A 23593-nucleotide genomic window follows, 5' to 3' on the forward strand; every position below is an offset into this window, starting at 1 on the left:
TATTCCACAGGGAATATATTCGGAAGATAAAAAATACACCCCTTTTGTTAACCTTTCCGATGATTTAAGAGCAGATCTTTGACACTTAAAACAAAAAATTAAAAGACTACAAAGCGTTGTTTATTAGTAAAAAAACACAATTTTCAAATAATTGTTTGGTTATGAAACGTGCGATTCATTTAAATGAAGATTTATGTAAAATAAAAGCTTCGCTATTTTCTTATATTAAGGCCTGGCTTGACGGCAGCGCTTTTTTTTAAGTGTGAACTATAAATCTTAATTAATGCAGTTTCTTTTTACTCAAAGTTTTTCGGGAAGGACCCACACTAACGGTATCCCAAGACGACCAGGAAAGGGTCACATGCAGCCGCCCCCCCCCCCCCCCCCCCACTTCACCTCAACAACACCCTTACTACGATGATACTGTTAGAAGTAAAACTCTGACACTCGTTGTTTGGTGGTCTCTTTCTTTATTCACTCCTACTACTCAAGGCATTACAACAGGGACTAGCTCTGATCTCACTAGGAAAGTGTGGGTCACCGCTTATGCAGGTGACACTTACTGAGCTGTCAATCTCTAACCTTCGTCATACTTTTACACTTAACTAGCGAATCACGCTAAACTACGCAGAGCGGAGTTCGCATACTAAGTAGATACCTTTGCGATGTTTCCCCTTCACAAAACGACTTTCTACCTTAAATTTCTAAGTCTTACGTTCAAGGTTGTGCGAAACAAAAACAAGATTGATAATATGAAAATTATAATAAAATCATATTTGAAAAGATATTTTAAGAGAAAATAGCCCTTGAAGACATGACGGCGGAATAAACAGAAAATTCGGAGAAGAAAGGGTGTACCCAAGGTACCGCCCCTAAAAGAGCTACGTGCTAGCCGTATAAGTTATCTGATTACAAATTTAGTGCGGGAGATGAAAAGTACTACATATTTACACCCTAAGTCACCTCTAAGAAAAAGAGGTGTCGAACGTGCTAAACTAAATTTAAAAACTATTTTATCTAAAACTATTTTCCTTATCAGGAATTCGACATGGATTTAGCCTTAAAATGAGAGTATTAAAGAGGTAAAGGTATAAAGGAGGGTTATTTCCAGGAAATTCCTATACAGGATCAATTTTTTTATAAAGTAGAGTCATTTTCTTGGTAATTAGTCATCTTTTAGAAAATTATGGAAATATATCGATATCTAGCCGCAAACCGCAGTTTACGCAAAAACATCTGTCTCCATGTCAAATTCACGATCATAATAAGGAAAAGGTAACCAAAATCTACCTGTAAGATTCCAAAAGGAATAAGAAATGATCAACTGGCTTATTACAATGTTTACGGAATGGCTTATGCTAATATATTATTTTCATTCATTTTCCAACACCAATATAAGAAACCCTTACAATGTTTTTAGTTTAGATATATTTCTATTTTTATCGTTTAACAATACGCTTGTTTAATTAACCTTTAACTCCCAAGATCTCATTAGTAATTCTCCTTACTGTCTGCCATACAGTTCTTGTGATGTTAGTTCGGAGAATTTGTTATTGGATCCACCAATAATCCCCTAATTAATATTTTTCTTTGTTCTTATCGCTTGTCTACTTGTTATTGTATCAATAGTTTAAGGAGAAATTAAGTCTTGGTCAGCCACGGGAGTTAAAGGGTTACTGTGCTGTAGATTAAACTAACTCCGATGACACAAACTGAATAATCATATCAATGCCACGCATGAACTAAATAAGCGTAAAAATTCCCCAGGATGAAATATTGTGAACAAAGCACAAAGTGAAACAGGAACTATATATTGGTGTGTAAGCTGTTACTTCAAGGTATTTCCTCCTCACAAATCACTTAACACATTTTACCTAAAAAAACATATATTACTACAACTCCCCTTGTAGATAAACAAAAACGCTTATTGTCCTAAAGTGACTGTCTGAATAGCAAATTGCTAAAAGAGATGTCAACTAGATGAAAAAAAAAATTAAAATTTCCAAGTGGTTTCCAAAACTTCTTAACATAACTTATTGGTGCGGTAAAAAAAATAAGTTTAAAAGAATCCTGTGACTACTATACTACTTCTTCTAAGTTCTGAACTTAATGGCGCCATATACTCACGGACCCACACTGAACCTATAACTGTTACAAGGACGGCAATCAGGGACACATGATGGACAGTTAGAGTCTGATTGTCCTAGGTGAGCTTTTTCAAATTCAAGGGGATCTTTACCCAGCAGTGTCAAAATCCAATTTTCAAATGTTGCGTTAGTATAACAGTTGGTCAAGAGAATATATTCTCTTGGTTCGGTCCCCTCCTCATCTGCAGTTTTCCAAGTTTTGTTCTCAGTTTGGATTCTATTTCCTGATTTTGAGTCACGACAATTTAATCCTCCTTGTGACTCATAAACATGACCACATACGCTGACATGAGAAGAGCATGGGATGATAAAATGTGCCAGAGGTCATGGGCGTCAAAAAAATTCAAAATTATGCACTCTTGGTTATAATCTCTTGATTTTTTAGGAGAAAGCGTTTTATCTGTTGTTGCTTTTTTAGCAAAAATCCAACCAGCCACACACCACAAAATAACCATAAGCACGATATAAGCAACTTGAATACAAACGTTGCACTTTTTGTTTGCGCATATTGCCCTTTTGATTTTCTCCCAGTTGCACAAGGCATTGCCAGTAATAGCAATCATGCATTCTGCAATGCAGGTAAACAAGAAAGTTTCAGGAATATTGCTTGAAAAAAACCCACATAAAATGAATGGTAAAACAAAACCAAGAAAAAACCAAAAACACTTACCGCGATTTTCTTTCATGTAACTTATTGAACAACTGAAATCTGGGAACAACTTCCAACCCGTTCAGAAAGTAATTAAAATCCACCAAATTGCAGCAAAAGTAAAAAAAGCCGGAGCGTTAACCAGCCCAGGTGTTAAATGGCTCCGTGTGCCTAAGTAGTTAAAAATGTACAGTGGTACTAGGAAGTAAAGGAAGAAATTGGCTGCGTCAACAAATCCCCTTTCTCCCGAATTCTCTTTCATTTCGATTCCATTGTACAACAAAACAACGATCAATCCTGCAATGACGAACATAAACCCTGTATCAAACTGAAACGTCAGCTCACTTGGACAGAGATGATAAACGAGGGAAAAACAACCTTCAAAAAATAAAGCCCAGGCAAAAGCATAACCCATGGAAAACGCATACTGTGGTGGGAGATCATTACTATTTCTAAAACGAGAAAATAGTTTTGCCTCCATATACATCACAGAAATAGCTAGAATTAGGCCATGAATCATATATGCTAAGTTACTAATCATTAAATTGAATGGAATATCATCATACTTGCTGACCCTGTAACAAAAGTCATTGTAATAACAAGTGTCTTTGTCTCCTTCTTGTATCATAAGATGCCAGTCGGCGAAAACAAACTGGCCTGCACCAATCATCAACACAAAGCCAACGATACCAGTTATGTATGAGTATGTTTTGGGACCACGTTTGAACCAGTTCCACATAAATTCACAGCATCCTTCCATTCCTCTTTCTCGAGAGGTCAGAATTAAATGTACTGCAACATCAGATTGCATATTTAGTGGGATCGATCCATAATCCGCTCTTCCATTTCCTCCAGTGCTACTCGGCGAAGAATGATGAGTTCCACTGGAAGCTATTGGAAAGCAGCGAATACCGCAGCACGCCACTACGGCACCAAAGACTACTGACAACACGACCAAGTGAAATATGGGCCAAAAGTAGGAATAATCAAATGATCTTTTCAAAGTTAATGTCACACTCTTAGTCGCCTCATTTGGCGTCTCACCTGTCGCATTCTTAATTGCAATTCCAATAAACCAGCTCGAGGTGGAATCAGTCAATGGTGGAATAGAAACTCTTGACAAAGTAATCCGTCCCTTTTTGGCGAAAGACAGGCGAATCGACTTTCCCTTATAGTCAACAACGTCAATGTTCTCATTGACATCCTTGCAGTCACGTGATACTTTTAGGTAAGCTGGTACGTCGTCAGATTCAGAAGTGACAGTGACGTCAAGCTGCATATCTGAGATGTCTTCTGTTGGGATGAACTGAAATACTTTGATTGGTTGATATGGACCTAAACGGAAAGTCAGTGGTTTATTGAGCACTATTCCTAAAACAGAGCTTTCTACCTGCACTTTAAAAGCAAGGTTTGGTGTTCCTGAGAGTACCAAATGTTTTTCTTGATCTTTGTTATTGTGGTCACGTGACGGACATATGATGAGAGAACTCCAATCCCCTTTCGATTTCCAAACATCCAAGTTGCCCAATAAGTGGGGTTCACCTGCTCCATATACTGATGCATGCAAAAATCCTGTTGGAAGGAATATAAATCCTCAATTTCTGTTATGTGAAGATTTAAACCTTGGTTGATTTACAGTCAAATATACCAGAAATTGCTTAGGATTTTTTCAAATTCTAATGTCAATCGAAGATGGGCATTTGGCAAAATTGCTACTAGTCAGAAATTTTCTATGTTTGTGATTTCATATTTATAAAGTTTGAGCTAAGTCTCAGTGGGGTTAACCAGTCAGCCATGAAAAATTTAAACGGTTTGTTAACTAAGAAAAAAGTTTCTTTTACCTGAAACGGAATGAAATTAACTAATAGCTGTTCAATGGCCAAAATTTTAACCAATTGTAGTGAAAGCCATCACCTCCTTGAGACCCTCCTGTTTACTTTTGGTTTTAGGACCTTTTGGCTTGACTTACTGCAGAGCGTGACAAACTAACGGATTTTTCCACGAAGAAAGCGATTTTAACACCTCAGTCGATTAATGAATCTTAAACAGGGCAGATCATAAATTTAGAATTGAAGCTTTACGTTGAATTAAGGTACCTTGAATAATTACACTGTTAACAACTGTGACAAAGAGGAGCCAAATATTTGATAAGGAACGTATCACAGCAGGGATGATCAAAAGTTCGTAAAGTACACTCCACTCGTGGTTCGTTGCCGTTCAGCTTTCAGATGCAAATTGTTTTTATCTTTCCGAGAAATTTTTCCTGTATCACCCGCAAACGCAAACAAAACCGGCCTAATTTATTCATGATATCTGTCTATAAAAAGACGACTGGACAATTTAAATTATTTTTCAACAATGAACTAGGATTCCGGTTGAAATTGTTGACTGATTCAAAAGCTGTGGCACGAAAAGTAAGCATTCAACCCGAACTACCTCGATCAAATCGAACTTCTTCCATCTAACCCCAACTGCCAGGATCATTTCCCGGAGACGGAACACTTAAGGATGTAAAAGGGTCCAAATTGGTCTTCAGTTTTTCCATTTATTGCTGTTCCATTAGCAGTATGGGTGAATCCTTTTTTCGGTGTGTACGCCCGCATATTCTATGGTCGGAGTTGATACGAATACAGAATACGAATAAGTACTTTTGGTACTATGTCAAAACCGATGACTATGCTAAATATACATCAATGTTATCATTTTATGCTAATTCAGTATGTACTTTTATTGACATTATACGGACTAAGAGTCGCCAAGTTCGTAGTCAAAACAGAGCGTAATAGCGTTTTACCGACAGGTTTCTAAAAAACTTTCTAAAACACCACTTTCATAATAATCAGAAACGTTCCAAAAGCCGGCCAGCCGTGAAGCTGATTTTAATGATAGAAACGTACAGAGAAAACACAAAAATCTGTCTTTGTTTCATGACAAGTAAAACATCAGCCTTGGCAACGAAAGTTCATCAAATCTATATTTTTACAATACATCGTAACTCGGGATTATAAAGTAAATAAAACATCAGCCTTGGCAACGAAAGTAGGCGTGCATCCTTTCGATCGCGTGAGATGGCTTCCACGTAAACCCCCAATACATTTTTCACAACTTTTACTTGAACAACGAGTTTTGCAGAATTCACGTGTTAAGATGATGAACCTTTCTTCAGCAAATCTATATTTTTACAATACATCGTAACTCGGGATTATAAAGTGACACTAATGTCAAAAATCTACTTGCAGTTGGCCTATTTCTGTCGCGGAAAAAAGCATATGTTGCTTAAAACGAAGAAAATTTACCCAATATGTCAAAAGAAAGAAGATATACCGGCGCGCTTACCATTCGATTCGTTGTTCACAATTTTGGCTTTCACCTGCAAGAAGCGTTTTTGATGGCTTGATCCACTTGTCTTCACGACACATAAGTGGCTCTGATATTTGGAAGCTGCAAGTCTGCCTGTAACCATGGCAGACATTGTAAGGTTACTTGCCAAGTCTGGCTCTCCGAAAGAGCAATCGACAGTTAACTGGTTTGCTTGTGTTACAAAGGGCAAGAGGTAGACAGGGAACAGCAGGAGTACTGGAAGAAGTGTAGCAGCAACGGCCATGTTTAGACTTCTGACAACTTCCTTTTCATTTTCAATTTATGCGTGCCTACTGTGTTATTCAATAGGGATGTCTAATCCAATCGGGTCACATATCGCCTATAACCTATGCACACAAACCCCTTATTTGGTGCACGCCACTCTTTAAATATCGTCTCGACATTAGCATAAGAAATAATATTCACAACTATTTGACAAGTACATGACATTTCCATAAGTATGCCACACCTCGATGGCTATGCTACATAGGGTGCCGCGAGTTACAGGTGAAAACTTCCGTCGCTCGAGGAAATGTCGCATGCAATTAAATATTTAAGACAGTGTCACGCGCAGCCAGAAAGGGGATTGTAGCTAGGAACTTTAAATTGCCACCGTTCGTGTGTCTTAATCTTCACGAGAAGTATTTTCTTTTGGAACAATCCCCTTAAGGTACATAATCTTTACTAAACATGACCCACTTCGGAGATTGGGCCTAGCTGAGGGGCTGTATTGGACGCTTTTTATTGTAATATGGAATCAAAAACAGATACTGCATCTTTTTAATAAAAATTATAGTATTGTAAAATTATAAAATTAAAATTATGATTATTAATATTGTTATCACTTATCATTATTATTATTATTATTATTATTATTATTATCAACATTACTATATGAAGTTACCAAAAATAATGACCTTTAGTTGTTCCGCACGTCACTGACCCTTCATGTCTTTTGCGATCAAAAATTAGTATTTGAGAGGCGTGGAAAAGAAATTCACGAGGCGTGATGACGTGTATTTTGGGATAATACTCTGCCTTTTAGTCCACCACTCATTTGTCATTTCGATGATTCAATTTTGGAGGATAATAATTATTATATCGTTAATCCCTGGAACCTTGAAATCCTTACAAAATCGTACGAAATAATTTTTAAAAAAATCAAAAGAATAAAAAGTTTTGAAATAAAAACAGCGATAAAAAAACTATTTTTATATCAAATTTCTTTTGCCCGAAACTCTATACCACCATTTTCTACCTGTAAGAACTTTTAAAATTAAGTCGTCGAACCTTCACTCAAAAAATTCCACCACTCAATTTCATCCCAAAAAAATTAAAAGAACGGAATAAAAAACTATTCCAAGTTTGACTTAAATTTCGCAAAAAAGTATCTTTTACACATAAAAGCGGTCTATTTTCTTTGTCCATATCCTATCAAAGCACTCTTTACTGTTGTGCCAAGCTGTTAACTGATTTTTCACATAAAAGAACTGCTCATCACACCACATCTCGCTCGAAGCCTGGACCCTAGTTTCCCACCTTTTGCGCCTACTGTTTCCCTGCTCAGCGATCTGATCCTCTTTCTTTAATGCAACCTGGCCTTGTATTGTAACCTTAGCAGTGGTTGGGTCGCCTTCTTTGATCGTAAATATTTCTTTTCTGATGCTATCATAGATGCGGTTCGTCTCTTTCAGATGAAAACATCCAAGGTCAGTGGTAAATGACAGCTTGTATTCATCTGACAACTGACATGTCTCCAGTGTCCTACATAAAAAAAGAAGCACCTTTCATGGGTGTAATACTATTTTCATGACAACATAATGAAAACGTCGAAGGTTTCAAAATAGGTAGGAGAAGTTACCACCCTGCAGTAAAACTATTCCACAGAAAAACTACTCCACAGGGAATATTTTCAGGCGATAAATAATACACCTTTTTTGTTACACAGCTGAATTAAATCCTTTCCTTTATCAATTGAAGGCTCTAGAGAATTTGTTTCCCAACGAATTCTCATGACTGTATCATAATTAAGAATAGCGTGATGGACCAGCAAACAAATATAGAACAAAGTAAACTCGAGAAAACAAAACAGCGAGCGAGACCGTGATCAAACGACCATATTAGCCAATCAACCAGTTACCAGCGAACAGAGGAAGGAACCAAAATCTAATGTTTAGTTTCGCTAAGTGACAACAAATGTCCAGCTGCGACAGTCAACACCTCTTTCAGTTTACCTTGCTTTCTTTGGTCTTCTCCGCCACTCAAAAGGAAGAACCTCGTGTTTATACTCCATCGTTGATTTCATCTCTTGCAATTGCAACTTGGAATCCCTATTTCTGACGTCTTCACTTGATGCTCGAACTGGAAGTAGTAGCTTGCTTTGACTTCCTGTCTTTATAAAGAGACTTGAGGACTGGGGAGAAGGCCACACTAACGGCCATTGGACTGAGCAGAGCGCCAGGCGAATTTTATGACCAGCGGCAACAGTGTAGGCTGTGGAGTCAAGCTTTAACTGCGCATGAATGTTTTCATTGGGTTGAAGAGGTTGAATATCTTCTGAAGCATGACCGCGGAGATGAGTCAAGTTTAGCACTCCTGCGGGAAATTAAGAAATTAACAAATTTCGAAATCATCAGACAAGGTTGAGCACAATGACTTAAATTGAAGTGGTGTGTAGATTAAATTTTAGTGACTTTAAGTCTAAGGTTTTTATCTTGGCTACCGCAAACAACAAACTTCAAAACATCACGTGACGTAGCTTTAGGCACCCGGTTTGCGGTTTGCAGTTCACGTTTGATCGTGAAATGGGATGTTTTACGACAAAGGTTTTCTCATACTTGGGTCCTCTTAACCTTAACTAAATTGTAAACGACCAAAGCAAACAGTAAAAGACTGAAAATAGGAAAGTATCAGAAACACCAGGTGGTTTGTTCGTTTAGTGGACCTACCTCTTGTGATTAGCACTGATTCGCCATTAGGAAACACGTCACAAAGTCTGGCGGCTACCAGAGCACTGGGTCTATCACAGCTTATCTGTAAATAAACCTCGGGAAAGCCTACTACTGACACAGGCTCTTTAAGCGTTTTCGTCTCCCAGCACTCCGCCAAAACGTCCTCTATTCCCTGCTCCACCGGCAGATCCTCGAGACCATTTGCAAAAAGAAAACCGCCCCACGCTCCACTGAGATACGAGGACTTGACTGGTACAATGGATTCTGTTGGCTCTTTTTCAATGATTTTTTCGTCTCTATCCGATGTAACTGCCAGTCCCCTATCAGTTTGTAGGAAAAATTCGTGTTGGTGTACATTTGGTGAGGGCCAGCAGTCTTCTGCTATCCATCTCCCTGGCCATATCTCCTTCTGGTGCGCCTTCGAAATGCCTGGGGCCGTAAAAATTGGTTGGTCTTAGTACAAACAGATGTTTTTGAAAAAAAAATCAGAAAAATAAATAAAAAGGCAACCGATGATAACATACCATCCCTCATGTACACCCTCATCACAGGCTCGTCCATGACACCGGTTGGAAGGCCCTTTAAATGGTAGTCCCACCACCTCAAGCACTCTTTTAGGTGGTCTATACGAGGCCCTGGCGTGGACACACCAGGCCATTTATGAGGCCACGGTCCAATGAGCGCTCGAACTGGGCACTTCAGATGTTCCACCATACGAAATATAGCATCGGTATAGAGATCAGTAAATCCTCCCACAAGGAACACGGGACACCTGATGGAGGCGTAATCCTCAGAAATGGAACCATGCTGCCAGTATGCATCACGTGACTGATGTGAAAGCCAAATGTGTATCCAGGGTTCACTACATTTGTTTAGGCGATCCAGCCAAGCTTCCTTCCATCTGTAAGGTTAACAGAAATAATATACTAAGATAAACACCTAAGGAAATTTAATGCAAGATTTATCTCACCGCGTTACAATATTTTGATGGAGAAAAAATTTTTATTTTAGCTCGAATAAAACAACTACCTTGGCCCAAAGTTCTCAGGATAGGGAGGACGCGCATTATATAACATCATGAGATGTGACCATGATAACATTTCCCTGCCAAGAATACAGCCACCTCGGTAATGGATATCATCAGCGTATCGGTCATCACTAGAGTCAGCAGATATGATTGTCTTCAATGCTGTAGGTTGTCTGGCAGCTACTTGAAGGCCATTGAATCCTCCCCAGCTTTTACCATACATACCTACAATTTATAATGGTAAGCTACGAAAATCACCACAGCTTACGAAGAAACTCGTCTACGAAGAAACTCGTTATTCACGAAAACCACCGGTTGGTCTCCTTCGCGGCTGTTTTGGGATGTCACGTAATGACGCTCTTTCAAAGCTTTGCGTGACATGCTAAAAAAAATTATTGTTCTAAGAAAGTTCTCGCAGCAACAGGAATGGTCGCATCAAAAAATAATTTCAGCCGAGAGAAAGTTAATATAGTAGAGACTAGGACGTGCACAAAGGTCTTGGAGTGCATGTTGATTGAGTATTGTAAAAGCACAGCGTAGTAATCACAAAAGCTAGTCAAAGCAAACAGAAAAATTGCGAGGAGCCCATCAGAACTAAAAGAATAAACAAGCAAACTGCTTAAAGCACCAAAAAGTCATCTGTTAACGATGAGTTTCACCTATGCATCTGATTGGTTGAAGAGGTGTATCATAAAAAAGTATAAAAAGTATAAAAAGTAATGAAGCAAAACCAGTGTTATCTCGAATCACTTTCGAAATTCCTTTGAAAATTGCCCTATTGCAATGGTAAACCCTTCTCAAGTAGTTTTTAGGTTAAATTCAGGTTCAAGGTGCCTGGTTTTTCTTTTCTTTCTCGCCGAATAAAAAGACTCTTCTCTGGTTTTCCGCGAAAATAAAACAATTCTCTCCTTGAGATCATCTAACCTACCAACGCTTCCCGTGCACCAAGGTTGTTGTGAAACCCAGTTGATGACGTCACAGCAGTCATCTTGCTCTTGCTTTTCATATTCATCGTAATAAAATCCTTCTGAGTCCCCAGATCCCCGCATGTCCACACGGACACAAACATAACCATGAGAGCAGAAATATGAATGAACCGTTTCATCCCTCTGAGCCGTGTAGTCAGCGCGTCTGTACGGTAGAATTTCTAGCGAAAATGACAATAAACAAAAAGGAAGCGCAAAGCTTGTCTCAGTATTTCTACGAAGCAAAAAAATATACAATTTTGAATCATCTTTTCTGTCGAAATTTGTGTGTCAAGGTTTTTGAGTCTGATGATGACTTCCGCTAAGGTTTTCGAAACGTCAGTCACCAGTCCTTCCCTCGCGGACATTATAAGATTGCCGTTAAATCCCAAATTTGTATTTCCCACTCTCACTCTGTAAAAATTATGACTGGCAATAGCTGCAGGGAGAAATTACAGAAGACAGGGCCATTGAGGTCCATTTTGACGGGACGGTTCGAAGAAGGAGGTGGTAAAGTGATTCAATGAGATATAAATAAGTGACCCTGTATTGTGAAATTTTACCAGCTCTTACCTAAAATAGCCGGATATTTTTCAGCTTCTGCGGATGTGCCCGATGTTTTGTCTTCCAGTTCAGGGATCCACAGTTTAGCTGCTAGTCTGATTCCATCTCGCATTGGTATCCAGGCCGTAGGAATTCGATGCACAGAATATGACATATTGATCTGTGCAGTTGAATTCCTCAAATAGAAAAATTATGAATAAATAAGTGATAATGATAACGACAATATTGTATACGACCAATAATCAAGTTTTGCTCGTGATCAGAAGATGGTGTGATTGTAGGGTGATATTGTCTAAGCCCTCTTCCCTTAAATTTTCGAAGATTCCAGACACGTTCGCCAGTCCTCTAAAAGACTGAAAACACAATGGAACAGCCTGTGGGTAAAAAAATTCCGCGCACTGAGCCACAAAGACTCAAAAGTGAGCGAGGTCTATTACAAAGTTCTTATGACACGCGTCCTGCATACTGCTAGGATCAGCAACTTTGTTAGCGTCATGTTTGTAGAGTCTCTGTGGCTCAGTGGTAGAGCATCGGAGTGAGGAATCCGATGGTCGGGAGTTCGATTCCTCATGGAGACTCAGAATTTTTTCCTTGTTCCACGCTCGTAACAAGACGAAAAACATCTTTCTCTATTCTCTTTCTTTACCGAGCTCAAAAATTACCATTTCTCTAATCCTATTCACTTAATGTCTGTTCTCAACTTCGTCTCGGGAAACATTGACACAAAGGGAAAATTAAAGTAATCGTTTCCCTTGAGGGGTGACATTCAGTGTACAATGTCTTGGTAAATAATGCAGTTCTTTTAGGTTGAAAACAGCCCATATTTGTGTCGATTTTTTCTTGCAATAAGAATTGTATCTCCATTTATGACAACGAATTAGAACATTTAAGTTTATTTGAAATAACCTTTTCACGATTCACTCCACCGGCCAGTGAAATTTTTCTAACGAGAGATAGGCCTAGGAACAATGTTTCGTGACACAATTAGCATATAAGGATTGTTTTTTTCTTTTGAAAAAAATCTATTTCTAACTCGCGGTCGAGATAACTCTACAATTGAATGAATATTCTGGCGCAATAAGCTGTTTTAAGAATGCCCTCGACTTGTAGAAGATCTAACATTAATACCAAATGCTTTTTCTTTGTGTTATTGGTAGTGAAGAGATAATTTGAGTGAATTTCAAAAACGATAGCAAAAGTAATCAATATTGAAGAGCCCAATGCACAATACGCAGATTGCATTCCATCATATTTAGCAAAGTTTTCACGCTCTATTAATGCGTTCAATTGATTTTTTGTGTAAATCAGAGGTAGCAAAATGGAAATACAGTTACTGCTCTTTTGAAGAATAACTTTACTCACCGTTACCTCTCCGTAGAATTATTCTTCTCTGATACACGAGGGTTCTTTTGAAACCGGCTGTCAACTTGTTTTGAATTCCTTCACACGTTAGGAGCTTGGAGACGAAATATAACTTGACCGGATGTTTTTCACTGGTACGCAACGCTACAGAAGACCTCGATCATCTACGATGACTGGCTACGAGGTTACTTGGTTGACAGTTCCCGAGATTTCTCATTTTAATTCCTTAAGTAATTTAGAATCATAAAATGAGTTGTTTTCTTTGAAATCCACCGGAAGCGAAGGAACAGAGGCCTCATTTAGTTTTTCGCAGAGAACAGGGCAAATGACAATTATAGTCAGAATGGCTCCTGGTTTTAATACCTCAAAAAGCAAGGATTTTATTTTTTTAAATCCACAGTTGACAAAATTCAATTTAAGTTTTTTTTATAGCTGACCGTCCATGTATTTCAGAATCTTTCCATTATGTTGAAGCAAAATATTATTAATGGATAATATCCCATCTATTCATTGTTAGCTGATGCGTGAACAGAAAAACGATTGTGTACGGGCAGAAGACTCTCATAAAATCTGCACTAGTAACTCGTTTGCAGATAAGAGTAACACTCGATCCTGCAGTCAAATCAGGCTATTGTCTGCGACAGTAAATGGCGTCTCGATAATTTGAATTTGTTCGCGACCAACATTTTACCCAGGTCATATTTGCAGCTGAAATGAAGAATCCTTCCCATCTCTTGGCCGTGGAAGGTCTGGGTACGAGACTGCTTTGCAACGCAACACAATCATGTGACAACTTCCTTCCACCGAAAAAAACTGATGCCCCTTTCACACCAGCAAAATATGTTTAGATGAACGAGGCTTACCTGAACTTAAACCAGCAATATTAAACTGAAAAACTAAATTTTACATAGGGTTCAAGAAGTAACTAACTTTTATTATCGTGAATACTTTTAGAAGACAAATAAGCCTTGGATAACAAATGTTTAAAAAAGTTAGCGATGATAAAATCAATATTTTGACGACTCCAAAAAACAATTTTCTCCCTAAGCAACAACTGTAAAGATCACTTGCAGCCGCTGAAAAGTTTCAATGCTTACTTTCATCCTAAAATCTAAAATCAACGAAATATGTTTAAAAATAATTTTGCTTCATAAAATTCTCACAGGTTAGATCTAAATTTTCTCTTTATTGCTGAAAAAACCTTTAAACATAAAAGCGTTCTATTTTCTTTGTCCACGTCCTATCAAAGCACTCTTCACTGTTATGCCAAGTTGTTAATTGACTTTTCACATAAAAGAATTGTTCATCACACCACATCTCGCTCAAGGCCTGGACCCTAGCTTCCCACCTTTCATGCCCACTCCCCCCCTGCTCAGCGATCTGATCCTCTTTCTTCAACGTAATAACGCCTTGCATTGTAACCTTAGCAGTGGTTGGGTCGCCTTCTTTGATTGTAAACATTTCTTTTCTGACGTTTTCGTAGATGCGGTTCGTGTCTTTCAGATGAAAACATCCAGAGTCAGTGGTAAATGACAGCTTGTATTCATCTGACAACTGACATGTCTCCAGCGTCCTACAGAAAATGAATTAAAAAAGGCTGCATCTTAACTGGGTGCTCATGGTAATCCCATAAAAAAGTTGAAAGTCTGATAACAGGGAAGAGGAATTTCTCACGATGCAGGGGAAATATTCCAAAAGAGTTGCACCAAGATTTTACAGAAGATAAATAATAAACCCTTTCATTGCTACATAATTTCATTGAACCCTTTCCTTTTGATAAATGGAAGGCTGAAAAATGTTCATCACCGCATATCAGTAATTAGTTGATGTGACCTTCCGACCAGCTGTGCATTAGATTTAACAACAAAACTGTGAAATTCAGTCTCTGCAGGAGGCAACCAAATATATCGACAAAAACAAATTTCCAGCTGTAGGAGTCAGCAACCTTTAAAGTTTACCTTTCCCTTTTTGGTTTTCTCCTCCACTCAACAGGGAGAATCTCGTGTTTATATTCCATCAGTGACTCTATTTCTTGCAATTGCAACTTGAAATCTTTTTTTCTGACGTCGTCACAAAATACTCGAATTGGAAGTAGTAGCTTGCTTTGACTTCCTGTTTTTATAAAGAGACTTGACGACTGCGGAGAAGGCCACACTAACGGCCAGTGGACTGAGGAAAGCGCCAGGCGAATTTTATGACCAGCAGCAACAGTGTAAGCTGTAGAGTCAAGCCTCAACTGCGCACGATAGTTTTCATTAGGCTGAAGAGGCTGAATATCTCCTGATGAATGACCACGGAGATGAGTCAAGTTAAGCACTCCTGCGAGAAAATTAAATAATAAGCAAAATATTTTAACATCATCCAAAGAGATTGAACTCGGCGTGAATATCAATTAATAGTGACTTTAAGTCGTAGGATTTTTATCGATTACCGCGAAAGGCAAAACGTCAAAATATCGCGTGACATAGCTCTTGGCGCGGGATTTTCAGGTTGGGTCTGAAGGGAAGGAGTGCTGTTTTGCGTTAAGTGATTTGAGACAAAAATTTTTCCTACTTAAACACTCTAAACTCACTTTCTATTGTTATTTATTTCTTATATATCTTAAATACCATCTGAACATTTAAGTTTTGTTGCGCAACAGGAAATAAGGAGAAATTATGCATTTAGACATTAAACTCTCAGCCGATTCTGTATTCCTTCGACTTTTTCCGGAGAAAGGGCATACATTGGCATTGTGCTTTCCTCTCGCACTGAACTATTTAAATTAACTATGCATGTGGCTGCAGCTTCGTTGAGTGTACATACCTCTTGTTATTAGCGCAGATTCTCCATTAGGAAACACGTCACAAAGTCTGGCGGCTACCAGAGCACTGGGTCTATCACAGCTTATCTGTAAATAAACCTCGGGAAAGCCTACTACTGACACAGGCTCTTTAAGCGTTTTCGTCTCCCAGCACTCCGCCAAAACGTCCTCTATTCCCTGCTCCACCGGCAGATCCTCGAGACCATTTGCAAAAAGAAAACCGCCCCACGCTCCACTGAGATACGAGGACTTGACTGGTACAATAGATTCTGCTGGCTCTTTTTCAATGATTTTTTCGTCTCTATCCGATGCAACTGCCAGTCCCCTATCAGTTTGTAGGAAAAATTCTTGTTGGTGTACATTTGGTGAGGGCCAGCAGTCTTCTGCTATCCATCTCCCTGGCCATATCTCCTTCTGGTGCGCCTTCGAAATGCCTGGAATCGTAAAAATTGGTTAGTTTTGGTACAAACAGATGCTTCTGGAAAAAAAATCAGACAAACCGATGATAACATACCATCCCTCATGTACACCCTCATCACAGGCTCGTCCATGACACCGGTTGGAAGGCCCTTTAAATGGTAGTCCCACCACCTCAAGCATTCCTTCAGGTGGTCTATACGAGGCCCTGGTGTGGCGATACCAGGCCATTTATGGGGCCACGGTCCAATAAGCGCTCGAACTGGGCACTTCAGATGTTCCACCATACGAAATATTGCATCGGTGTAGAGATCACAAAATCCCCCTACAAGAAACACGGGACACTTGATGGAGGCGTAATCCTCAGAAATGGAACCATGCTGCCAGTATGCATCACGTGACTGATGTGAAAGCCAAATGTGTATCCAGGGTTCACTGGATTTGTTTAGGCGATCCAGCCAAGCTTCCTTCCATCTGAAAGTTTCCCCAAGATGATATAGTTAAACAAATACATCAAGGGATTTTGTGCAAGATCTATCTGCACGTCAAACGTGGATTTCTCAATAGAGAAAAGAAATTTTTTTACTCCAGCTCGATTAAAACAACTACCTTGGTCCAAAGTTTTCAGGATAGGGAGGGCGTCCATTATATAGGAACATGACATGTGACCATGATAACATTTCCCTGCCAAGAATACAACCACCTCGGTAATGGATATCGTCAGCGTATCGGTCATCACTAGAGTCAGCAGATATGATTGTCTTCAATGCTGTAGGTTGTCTGGCAGCTACTTGAAGGCCATTGAATCCTCCCCAGCTTTTACCATACATACCTGCAATTTAAAATGGTAAGCCACGAAAATCGCCACAGTTTATATGGAAGCTCGCCCGCGTTATTCGCGAAAATAACGCTCTAGTCTCCTTCGCAGCTGTTGCTTAGGATGTGACGTAACGACGCTTCTTTAACGCGTTGCGTGACATCCACGAAAAGGGCTTCCAGACAGGCCGTAACACTGCCGAACCTTGAAACAATTGGTGTGAAATCGTTGATTGGGTATTCCAATCAATAAAGGTTCTTCTGAAGAAAAATTTACTTTTAAAATTCATTGAAAGCTCAAGGTCTAACTGTATGAGGGTGGTAGTAGAAGCTAAAGCAGGAGGGTCCCATGAGGGGTTCGTTCCAGTCATGAGTGCATCCGATAAAGTATCTTAAAACCAAAAAGATAGTTATCACAAAAGCCAATCAAAACAAAGAGTAAAATCAAAAAAGCCAATCAGAACTCAAAGTAAGAACAAAGCAAACCGCCCGAAGGACTATGTCACCATGTCACCTTGTAGGTTTTCTGCGAAAATAAAATAATTGTCTCTACGAGATCAGCTAACCTACCAACATTTCCCGTGCACCAAGGTTGTTGTGAAACCCAGTTGATGACGTCACAGCAGTCATCTTGCTCTTGTTTTTCATATTCATCGTAATAAAATCCTTCTGAGTCCCCAGATCCCCGCATGTCCACGCGGGCACAAACATAGCCATGAGAGCAGAAATATGAATGAACCGATTCATCCCTCTGAGCCGTGTAGTCAGCGCGTCTGTATGGAAGAATTTCTGGAGAATATGACGATAACTTAAAAAAAAACCAAAAAACAAACAAAGTTCCTTTTACAGGAGTACACACTGATAAGCGACAAATTCTCTTTTAAGCCTTTAATATCTCCCTAGTCGTAATATGTTTACAAGCACAAAAGAGGCAACCTCTTGCAAGCTAGGTATAACTAATGTTTTTACCTCACGCAAACCTAAGTGCATGTAGGCGCTGTATTCAAAATCTTTAGCCCATTGATAAGTTCATTTGCCGATATGTTTATTTACCTAAAATAGCCGGATATTTTTCAGCTTTTACAGATGTGTCCAATGTTTTATCCTCCAGTTCAGGGATCCACAGTTTAGCTGCCAGTCTGATTCCATCTCGCATTGGTATCCAGGCCGTAGGAATTCGATGCACAGAATATGACATAATGATTTGTGCAATTTAATTCTACAAATAGAAAAGGTATTATTCGTTCTAATCAAAAGCGTGTACAAAGGGAAGGAGGAGGTTTAGATAAGTTATCTGAAACCAACCAGACAAGTTTATAAAGTAGTTATTTAGTCAAGAGAAGATGACGTACGAGAACTTAACCCATACACGATGATACTTTTGAAAGACTATTTCAAACTTCACGCCACGCTGGGAACTGAGTCAATTTATTTGTAGCTCCCATGACAACAAGACTAAATGATATCTCTGCGGTTGCCAGGATTCAAGTTTCTTCCACTTCGCTCTCTCTTGTTTTGGTTAAGAAACAAAATCAGCCCAAAAAATATCAGGCTTCGACGCGCTTCCTGAAGAATAATTAGGCGCTAGTATCAACTGAGCTACGAAGCCACGTGCAAGGCAAATTTTAATAAGTTCTTCGTTCCTGTGAGTGAATCTGGTCACAATTTGAATGAATAAATTACACTTGGACTCACGAGGCGTATCCAGTCCTGTCTTCACTTAACAGTAAAGGCAAACGTGTGCGCGATGTGCGCATAACGGGTCGTAGGTGGGAGAAGATGGGAAAGAGGAACCTCTTGCGCCTTAATCCTAATTGAGCCAATATCGTGGAATTCATTTTTTTAAACGCGACCCCGCGAACGCGCGATCAAAATTAAGAATACACTAGGAACAAGTCGGATCCTGCATGAGACAGATCATTTTCTAGCCCTCAATTACAAAGAAGCAACAGCTAAAGCAAAACTTGGAACTCTGTTTAAAAGAAGAGAAACTCTGTGTCAAACGCTATTTAGTCAGATCGAGACTACAGATGTCAACGAGAGACACAAACTTAATTTGGAACCTATTACCAGCTAAGCGTGGACCATGTAATCATGAACGGAGGCATAAAAGAGTTTACTCACTGCCATTAGTCAGGGCTAACAGATTTAAGAACTCACTTATTATTATGCACCATGCAGCCAAGACCACTTGATAGTTCAGATTTCATTACTATATTTATCGTATGTGTATAGATTATCCATTATTGTTTTAAAACATGTAATTCAGTCTCACGACTGCCAGATGTTATTTTAATAAACGACTTATCTCTCTCTCTAAGATTTCTAAATTTTGCTCACATGATTCACTAGCTCTTCAGTCTAAACTGAGTGTTACTACTCCTATTTTTGAATGAGATTACAGAATTCAAGACGAAAAAGGAAGCGATAGAGAAAAAAATCTAGGAGAAACCGAAAGAGAAAGGTGACAAAGCAATTTTTGTTTTTTAAATGTTAAGGAAAAATGATCCCGCTCAAGTGACAACTTCCTATGCATCGTCACTGCACACTATGCTTCACCAGCTTCATAATTCACCCACAATGATCACTTGCGATATGTTAATAGGAAATGTTTGCTAAATAATGCTGTTCTTGCATACTTTACAAGAAATCGTTCGGACAATGTCACGGGACATTTTTATCGCCCTGTGATCCAAAAACAGCTCGTGTACGACCCGCAAGGTCACCGGGAATTAGGTCCAACTGATTTGTTTATGAAATCTCCTTTCTTATCAATATCATAAACCTCCAAGTTGTCTTAAAAGGATCATGTATAATTTCATTTTCCGATGATTATTGTTTCTTATGTAAAATTTCATATGCTAATCCGTCTCACAAGTGTTAAGATTATATTACCAGCGAGAATATATTCTGGCACGATAAGCAATTTTAAGGTTGCTCTCGACTAATGGATGATGTTCCTGTAAAACTAGAAGTCTTTTGGTTCTATATTTGGTGGTGAAGAGATAATTTGAGTAAAACCAACAACGATATTAAAAGTGGTCGATACTGGCGAACTCAGGTCATTTTTAATCTCATTTGGCAGAGTATTCGCGTTCTTTCAATACGTTCATTCGATTCCTTGTGTCAATAAAAGCGGAAAGATTACAAATACTGTTCTTTTGAAGAATTACTTTTGCTCTTCACTTACCGTTATATCTTCGTAGAATTATTATGCTGCCAAACACGAGGGTACTTTAGACCGAAGCCGGCGGTCAACCACTAACAACTTCTTGTTTTTTTTAAAATTCTTACACGGTAAGAGCTTGGAGACGAAATTTGACCAGATGTTTTTCAATCTCACGCAACGCTACCAAAGGGCACGGACCTCGTCTACGACTGTTGGGTACCACGCGCACTATTTGGATACCGGTTCCAGAGGTGTTTTTTTTTTTTTTTTTTTTCCTAATTACATTTGAACTTCTTCCGTTCTCGTCAAGGGATCAACGTAACTGACAAAAACCGTGGAGTTTCATTCCGCATAGAACAAGTGATTTGAATCCCTTCAATTCATCGATCACTGATGTGTGACCAGAAAAACAACTTTGCAAGGGCAGAAGGCTCTCTAAATAATCTGCAGTTGTAAATCCTTTGCAGCTTGGAGTAGCGGTTGAACACGTAGTCGAACAAAATTGTCCACGACTATTTGAGGCCCGCCGTTTCGAAAACCTGAACGGAAATCAACCTCAGAGTGAAGTGAATTGTATACTAGTGGAGTGTCTGGCGCATTGTTCTTGAAAACTAAGTGGACTGAGCAAGACCTCCTCGAGATTACCCAAGTAAAATATCTGAAGTGAAAAATTAGCTGTACATTGACATACACCTAGTTGTCAAAGGAAAAAAGCGAATAGAAAAAACAATTTACCAAAAAACCAAATAGGACTGGATTTATTGGCATATAACACTACCCTCTGATTATAAGTAATATAGGCCCGGCAGCCGGACAATTTTCACAGAGTTCTTTTTGCCTTTTTTTTTAATCACAACGTTGCTGCAATTTGGTGTGTATTTATACAGTAACTCTACACTCTAGGTATCAGCGGGTCAGGCCATTTGTAAACAGCATTAGCATGGAAAGAAAAAGAGAGATTTTTTGTGTTTGTTGTTGTTTGCGACCAAACGCACTCGTGAGACAACATCCTTCCGCCGCGACCAAAACTTCACTGATTAATTCATGCGTCAATCACAAACCCATCTTGCTCTCGCTCGAATCATTACTACGCAGGAACTGATCTCTCGCGTTTTGATTAACGCACGCGCTACTTGTGTTGACGTTGAAGCCAACTGTTTTCCAAATTGTTACCAATATCTGGACCCAGGGTGCGATTCATGGCATTTGAGCAAAAGTGGCGCTCAAATGCTTCGTTCCTCGCAAGAAAGAGCGAGGGTGAGATGGACGTGGAAAATCCTGCCTAGACTAGCGGACTAGATTGTTTTCAGAGTGTAATTCTAACAAGTTTGAAGGTGACTTTCTCTCGTAGTTTGTTGTTGTCGATAGAATGTCATTAAAAAAAAATCTGTGCAAAAACAGAAGAGCTTGCCAGGTAGTCTTGGGTGATTTTGGCAGCCATAGGTTTGTTCTTAGCTTCGGAGGTAGGTGTAACCACCAAATGTCCCAAGCTATCTTGCTCGTCTTCAAAAATTGTGCATTAACAAAAAATTTGATCAGTTAGTAATTGACTAATGTTAATATTCACTGCAGAGACCTGATATGGGAACATAACCAGTCAAATTGTGTGTATTATTCAGCTTATTAGATGCGATTTGATCCGCATAAGCGGTGGGGTCTCAATAGACCACGAAATTCTCAAATTCCAACTTACTTTAAGTACAAAATTTGTACTCTTTATATAATACATTGGCAAGTTGCCATCTAAGGATTATTTCGTTTTGTTTGGAGAATTTTGACTTAATCCTGTTTTTTTCTTCTAATATCACATGCTAATCCGCGTTTCTGATCGATTGTTTGCAACATGCATTGGATTACTTTACAGGTAAGAGTATTTCTCGGTCAAGATGAGCAAACTTTTACGAGGCTCCTCTCAGTTTAATTTGTTAATGATGCTGACTTGAAGTAATAAACGCAGCTTTTCTTTGTTTAAACCTCATATTACCGCAAGATGATTTCTGTGGCGATATCACAAGACGTCGATATTGGTAACACTAGCACACAAGAGGCAGCTTTTATCATATCATATCACGCGACGCTTTCGCGTTCTGTTTACGTCGTTTATGGCACACACAACTGCTCAAGTTATTGCTCAGACTATATTTCTTATAATAAGTCTACCTGTTACATGAAACTCACCCTTTCTGTCTCCGTAGACTAAATCCCTCTCCCAGACAAGACGGCGACTCGCTCAGCTGAAGCGCATGAAAATAATTTACGCCTGTGAGGTTCTTTTGTTTCCGTCAGATTCTCAGACGATAAGAGCCTGGGGACGGAACTTAACCGGGTGTTTCACCAACACAACTCCTCAGAAGGATCAACTCGCGGGCCTTGTTACGCGGGCTTTCCGAAGGAAACGCCCGAGGTATAAATTCGGCTTGGTTTTTTTTTCTTTTTTTTTTGCATTTAGTCACAAAACGCAGTTCCATTACAACGCATGCGTAGAATGAACCTTAGAGCGTATGGTTTTAAGCAATGGCTGCCTTATTGGGCAATTCCTTGCTTGATGTACGCGAAAGAAATTCGATGGCTATAACGCTCAATATTCATACAAAGTCACACACCGTTCGCGGTAGACCCACACTAAAACTTGTGGAGCGTTTTGGAAACGGGTCGGTCCGCGAACTTTACGAGAGATCAGTCAATTTACGAGCGATCCTTTACGAGTGAACTTTCTATCGAGAAATATCAAGCGAGACCTGCTATATCAAACGAGCTATCTAACATTACATAACCGTGTTTACATTACATAACCGTGTAAATATTATGTTTACAATTACATAACCGTGTATTTGGACGTGATCGAGAACCCAGTAGAATACCAGAAGCTACCCTAAAACGTCTCAGAAGAAAGGGCAAAAAACTGAAGGAATTTGTTTTTGAGCGTATTCGTCCAAGCATACCGAAGTCCTCTTGACTACGTCGTTTTGTAAAGGTTATAAGAGTTACAAAGAATGTTTGTAAGCTTAATACGAAGAGGGTAATATTAAATAAAGTGACACAACATGAGAAGAAGTATTTGTTGCATTGTTCTGTGAGGGTATATCAAAGGATAATTAAATTGGAGTGTAGAGCAAGTCGGTATTTATCAATGTTCTCTTGTAATAGAACTATGTGTCTTAATAAGAGTCAGACACACGTATCAAACTATTGTAAATTTCTACTGAGTTCAGATATCGAGAAAAACCCTGGTCCTACTCCAATGTGCATTGACCCTAGCAAAACAATAACGGCACCATATAGCCAATCGAATGAGTTGGTATTAGAACAAAATTCAGGACAACAATGTGTTGCAATGAGTTTATACTCTTTGATTTACAATAA

General features: G+C 39.1%; 3 protein-coding genes across 6 annotated transcripts; all 3 read right to left on the reverse strand.

Moving 5' to 3' along the window:
- Positions 1–453: 453 nt before the first annotated feature.
- LOC149041932 (uncharacterized) lies at positions 454–6495 on the reverse strand. Its single transcript, XM_089211712.1, has 2 exons — positions 6133–6495; positions 454–4368 (listed from the first exon to the last, which is right to left on the reverse strand). Exons 1-2 carry the CDS (start codon positions 6398–6400, stop codon positions 2879–2881), a joined length of 1758 nt encoding a protein of 585 aa, XP_089067838.1. The 5' UTR covers positions 6401–6495; the 3' UTR covers positions 454–2878.
- Positions 6496–6921: 426 nt separating this feature from the next.
- LOC149041933 (uncharacterized) lies at positions 6922–13129 on the reverse strand. 2 transcript variants are annotated; one of them, XM_089211710.1, is made up of 8 exons: positions 13026–13129; positions 11673–11823; positions 11063–11281; positions 10137–10359; positions 9632–10008; positions 9105–9536; positions 8391–8751; positions 6922–7920 (listed from the first exon to the last, which is right to left on the reverse strand). In XM_089211710.1, the coding sequence occupies exons 2-8, from the start codon at positions 11815–11817 to the stop codon at positions 7551–7553; spliced, it is 2127 nt and encodes a 708-aa protein (XP_089067836.1). In that variant the 5' UTR covers positions 11818–11823; positions 13026–13129; the 3' UTR covers positions 6922–7550. The 2 variants fall into 2 exon arrangements, with proteins under 2 accessions (XP_089067836.1, XP_089067837.1); XM_089211711.1 differs by lacking the exon at positions 13026–13129 and having other exon boundaries at positions 11673–12622.
- A 250-nt stretch (positions 13130–13379) lies between these two features.
- LOC149041934 (uncharacterized) lies at positions 13380–22697 on the reverse strand. 3 transcript variants are annotated; one of them, XM_089211707.1, is made up of 8 exons: positions 22409–22697; positions 18115–18280; positions 17632–17850; positions 16855–17077; positions 16343–16719; positions 15831–16262; positions 14984–15344; positions 13380–14598 (listed from the first exon to the last, which is right to left on the reverse strand). In XM_089211707.1, exons 2-8 carry the CDS (start codon positions 18257–18259, stop codon positions 14229–14231), a joined length of 2127 nt encoding a protein of 708 aa, XP_089067833.1. In that variant the 5' UTR covers positions 18260–18280; positions 22409–22697; the 3' UTR covers positions 13380–14228. The 3 variants fall into 3 exon arrangements, with proteins under 3 accessions (XP_089067833.1, XP_089067835.1, XP_089067834.1); XM_089211709.1 differs by having other exon boundaries at positions 14984–15305; positions 22409–22661; XM_089211708.1 differs by lacking the exon at positions 22409–22697 and adding an exon at positions 20252–20697.
- Between the last annotated feature and the right edge of the window lie 896 nt (positions 22698–23593).

The sequence above is a fragment of the Pocillopora damicornis genome, chromosome 7, assembly GCF_964200805.1.
Source record: "Pocillopora damicornis chromosome 7, jaPocDami1.2, whole genome shotgun sequence".
Taxonomy (NCBI): Eukaryota; Metazoa; Cnidaria; class Anthozoa; order Scleractinia; family Pocilloporidae; genus Pocillopora; species Pocillopora damicornis.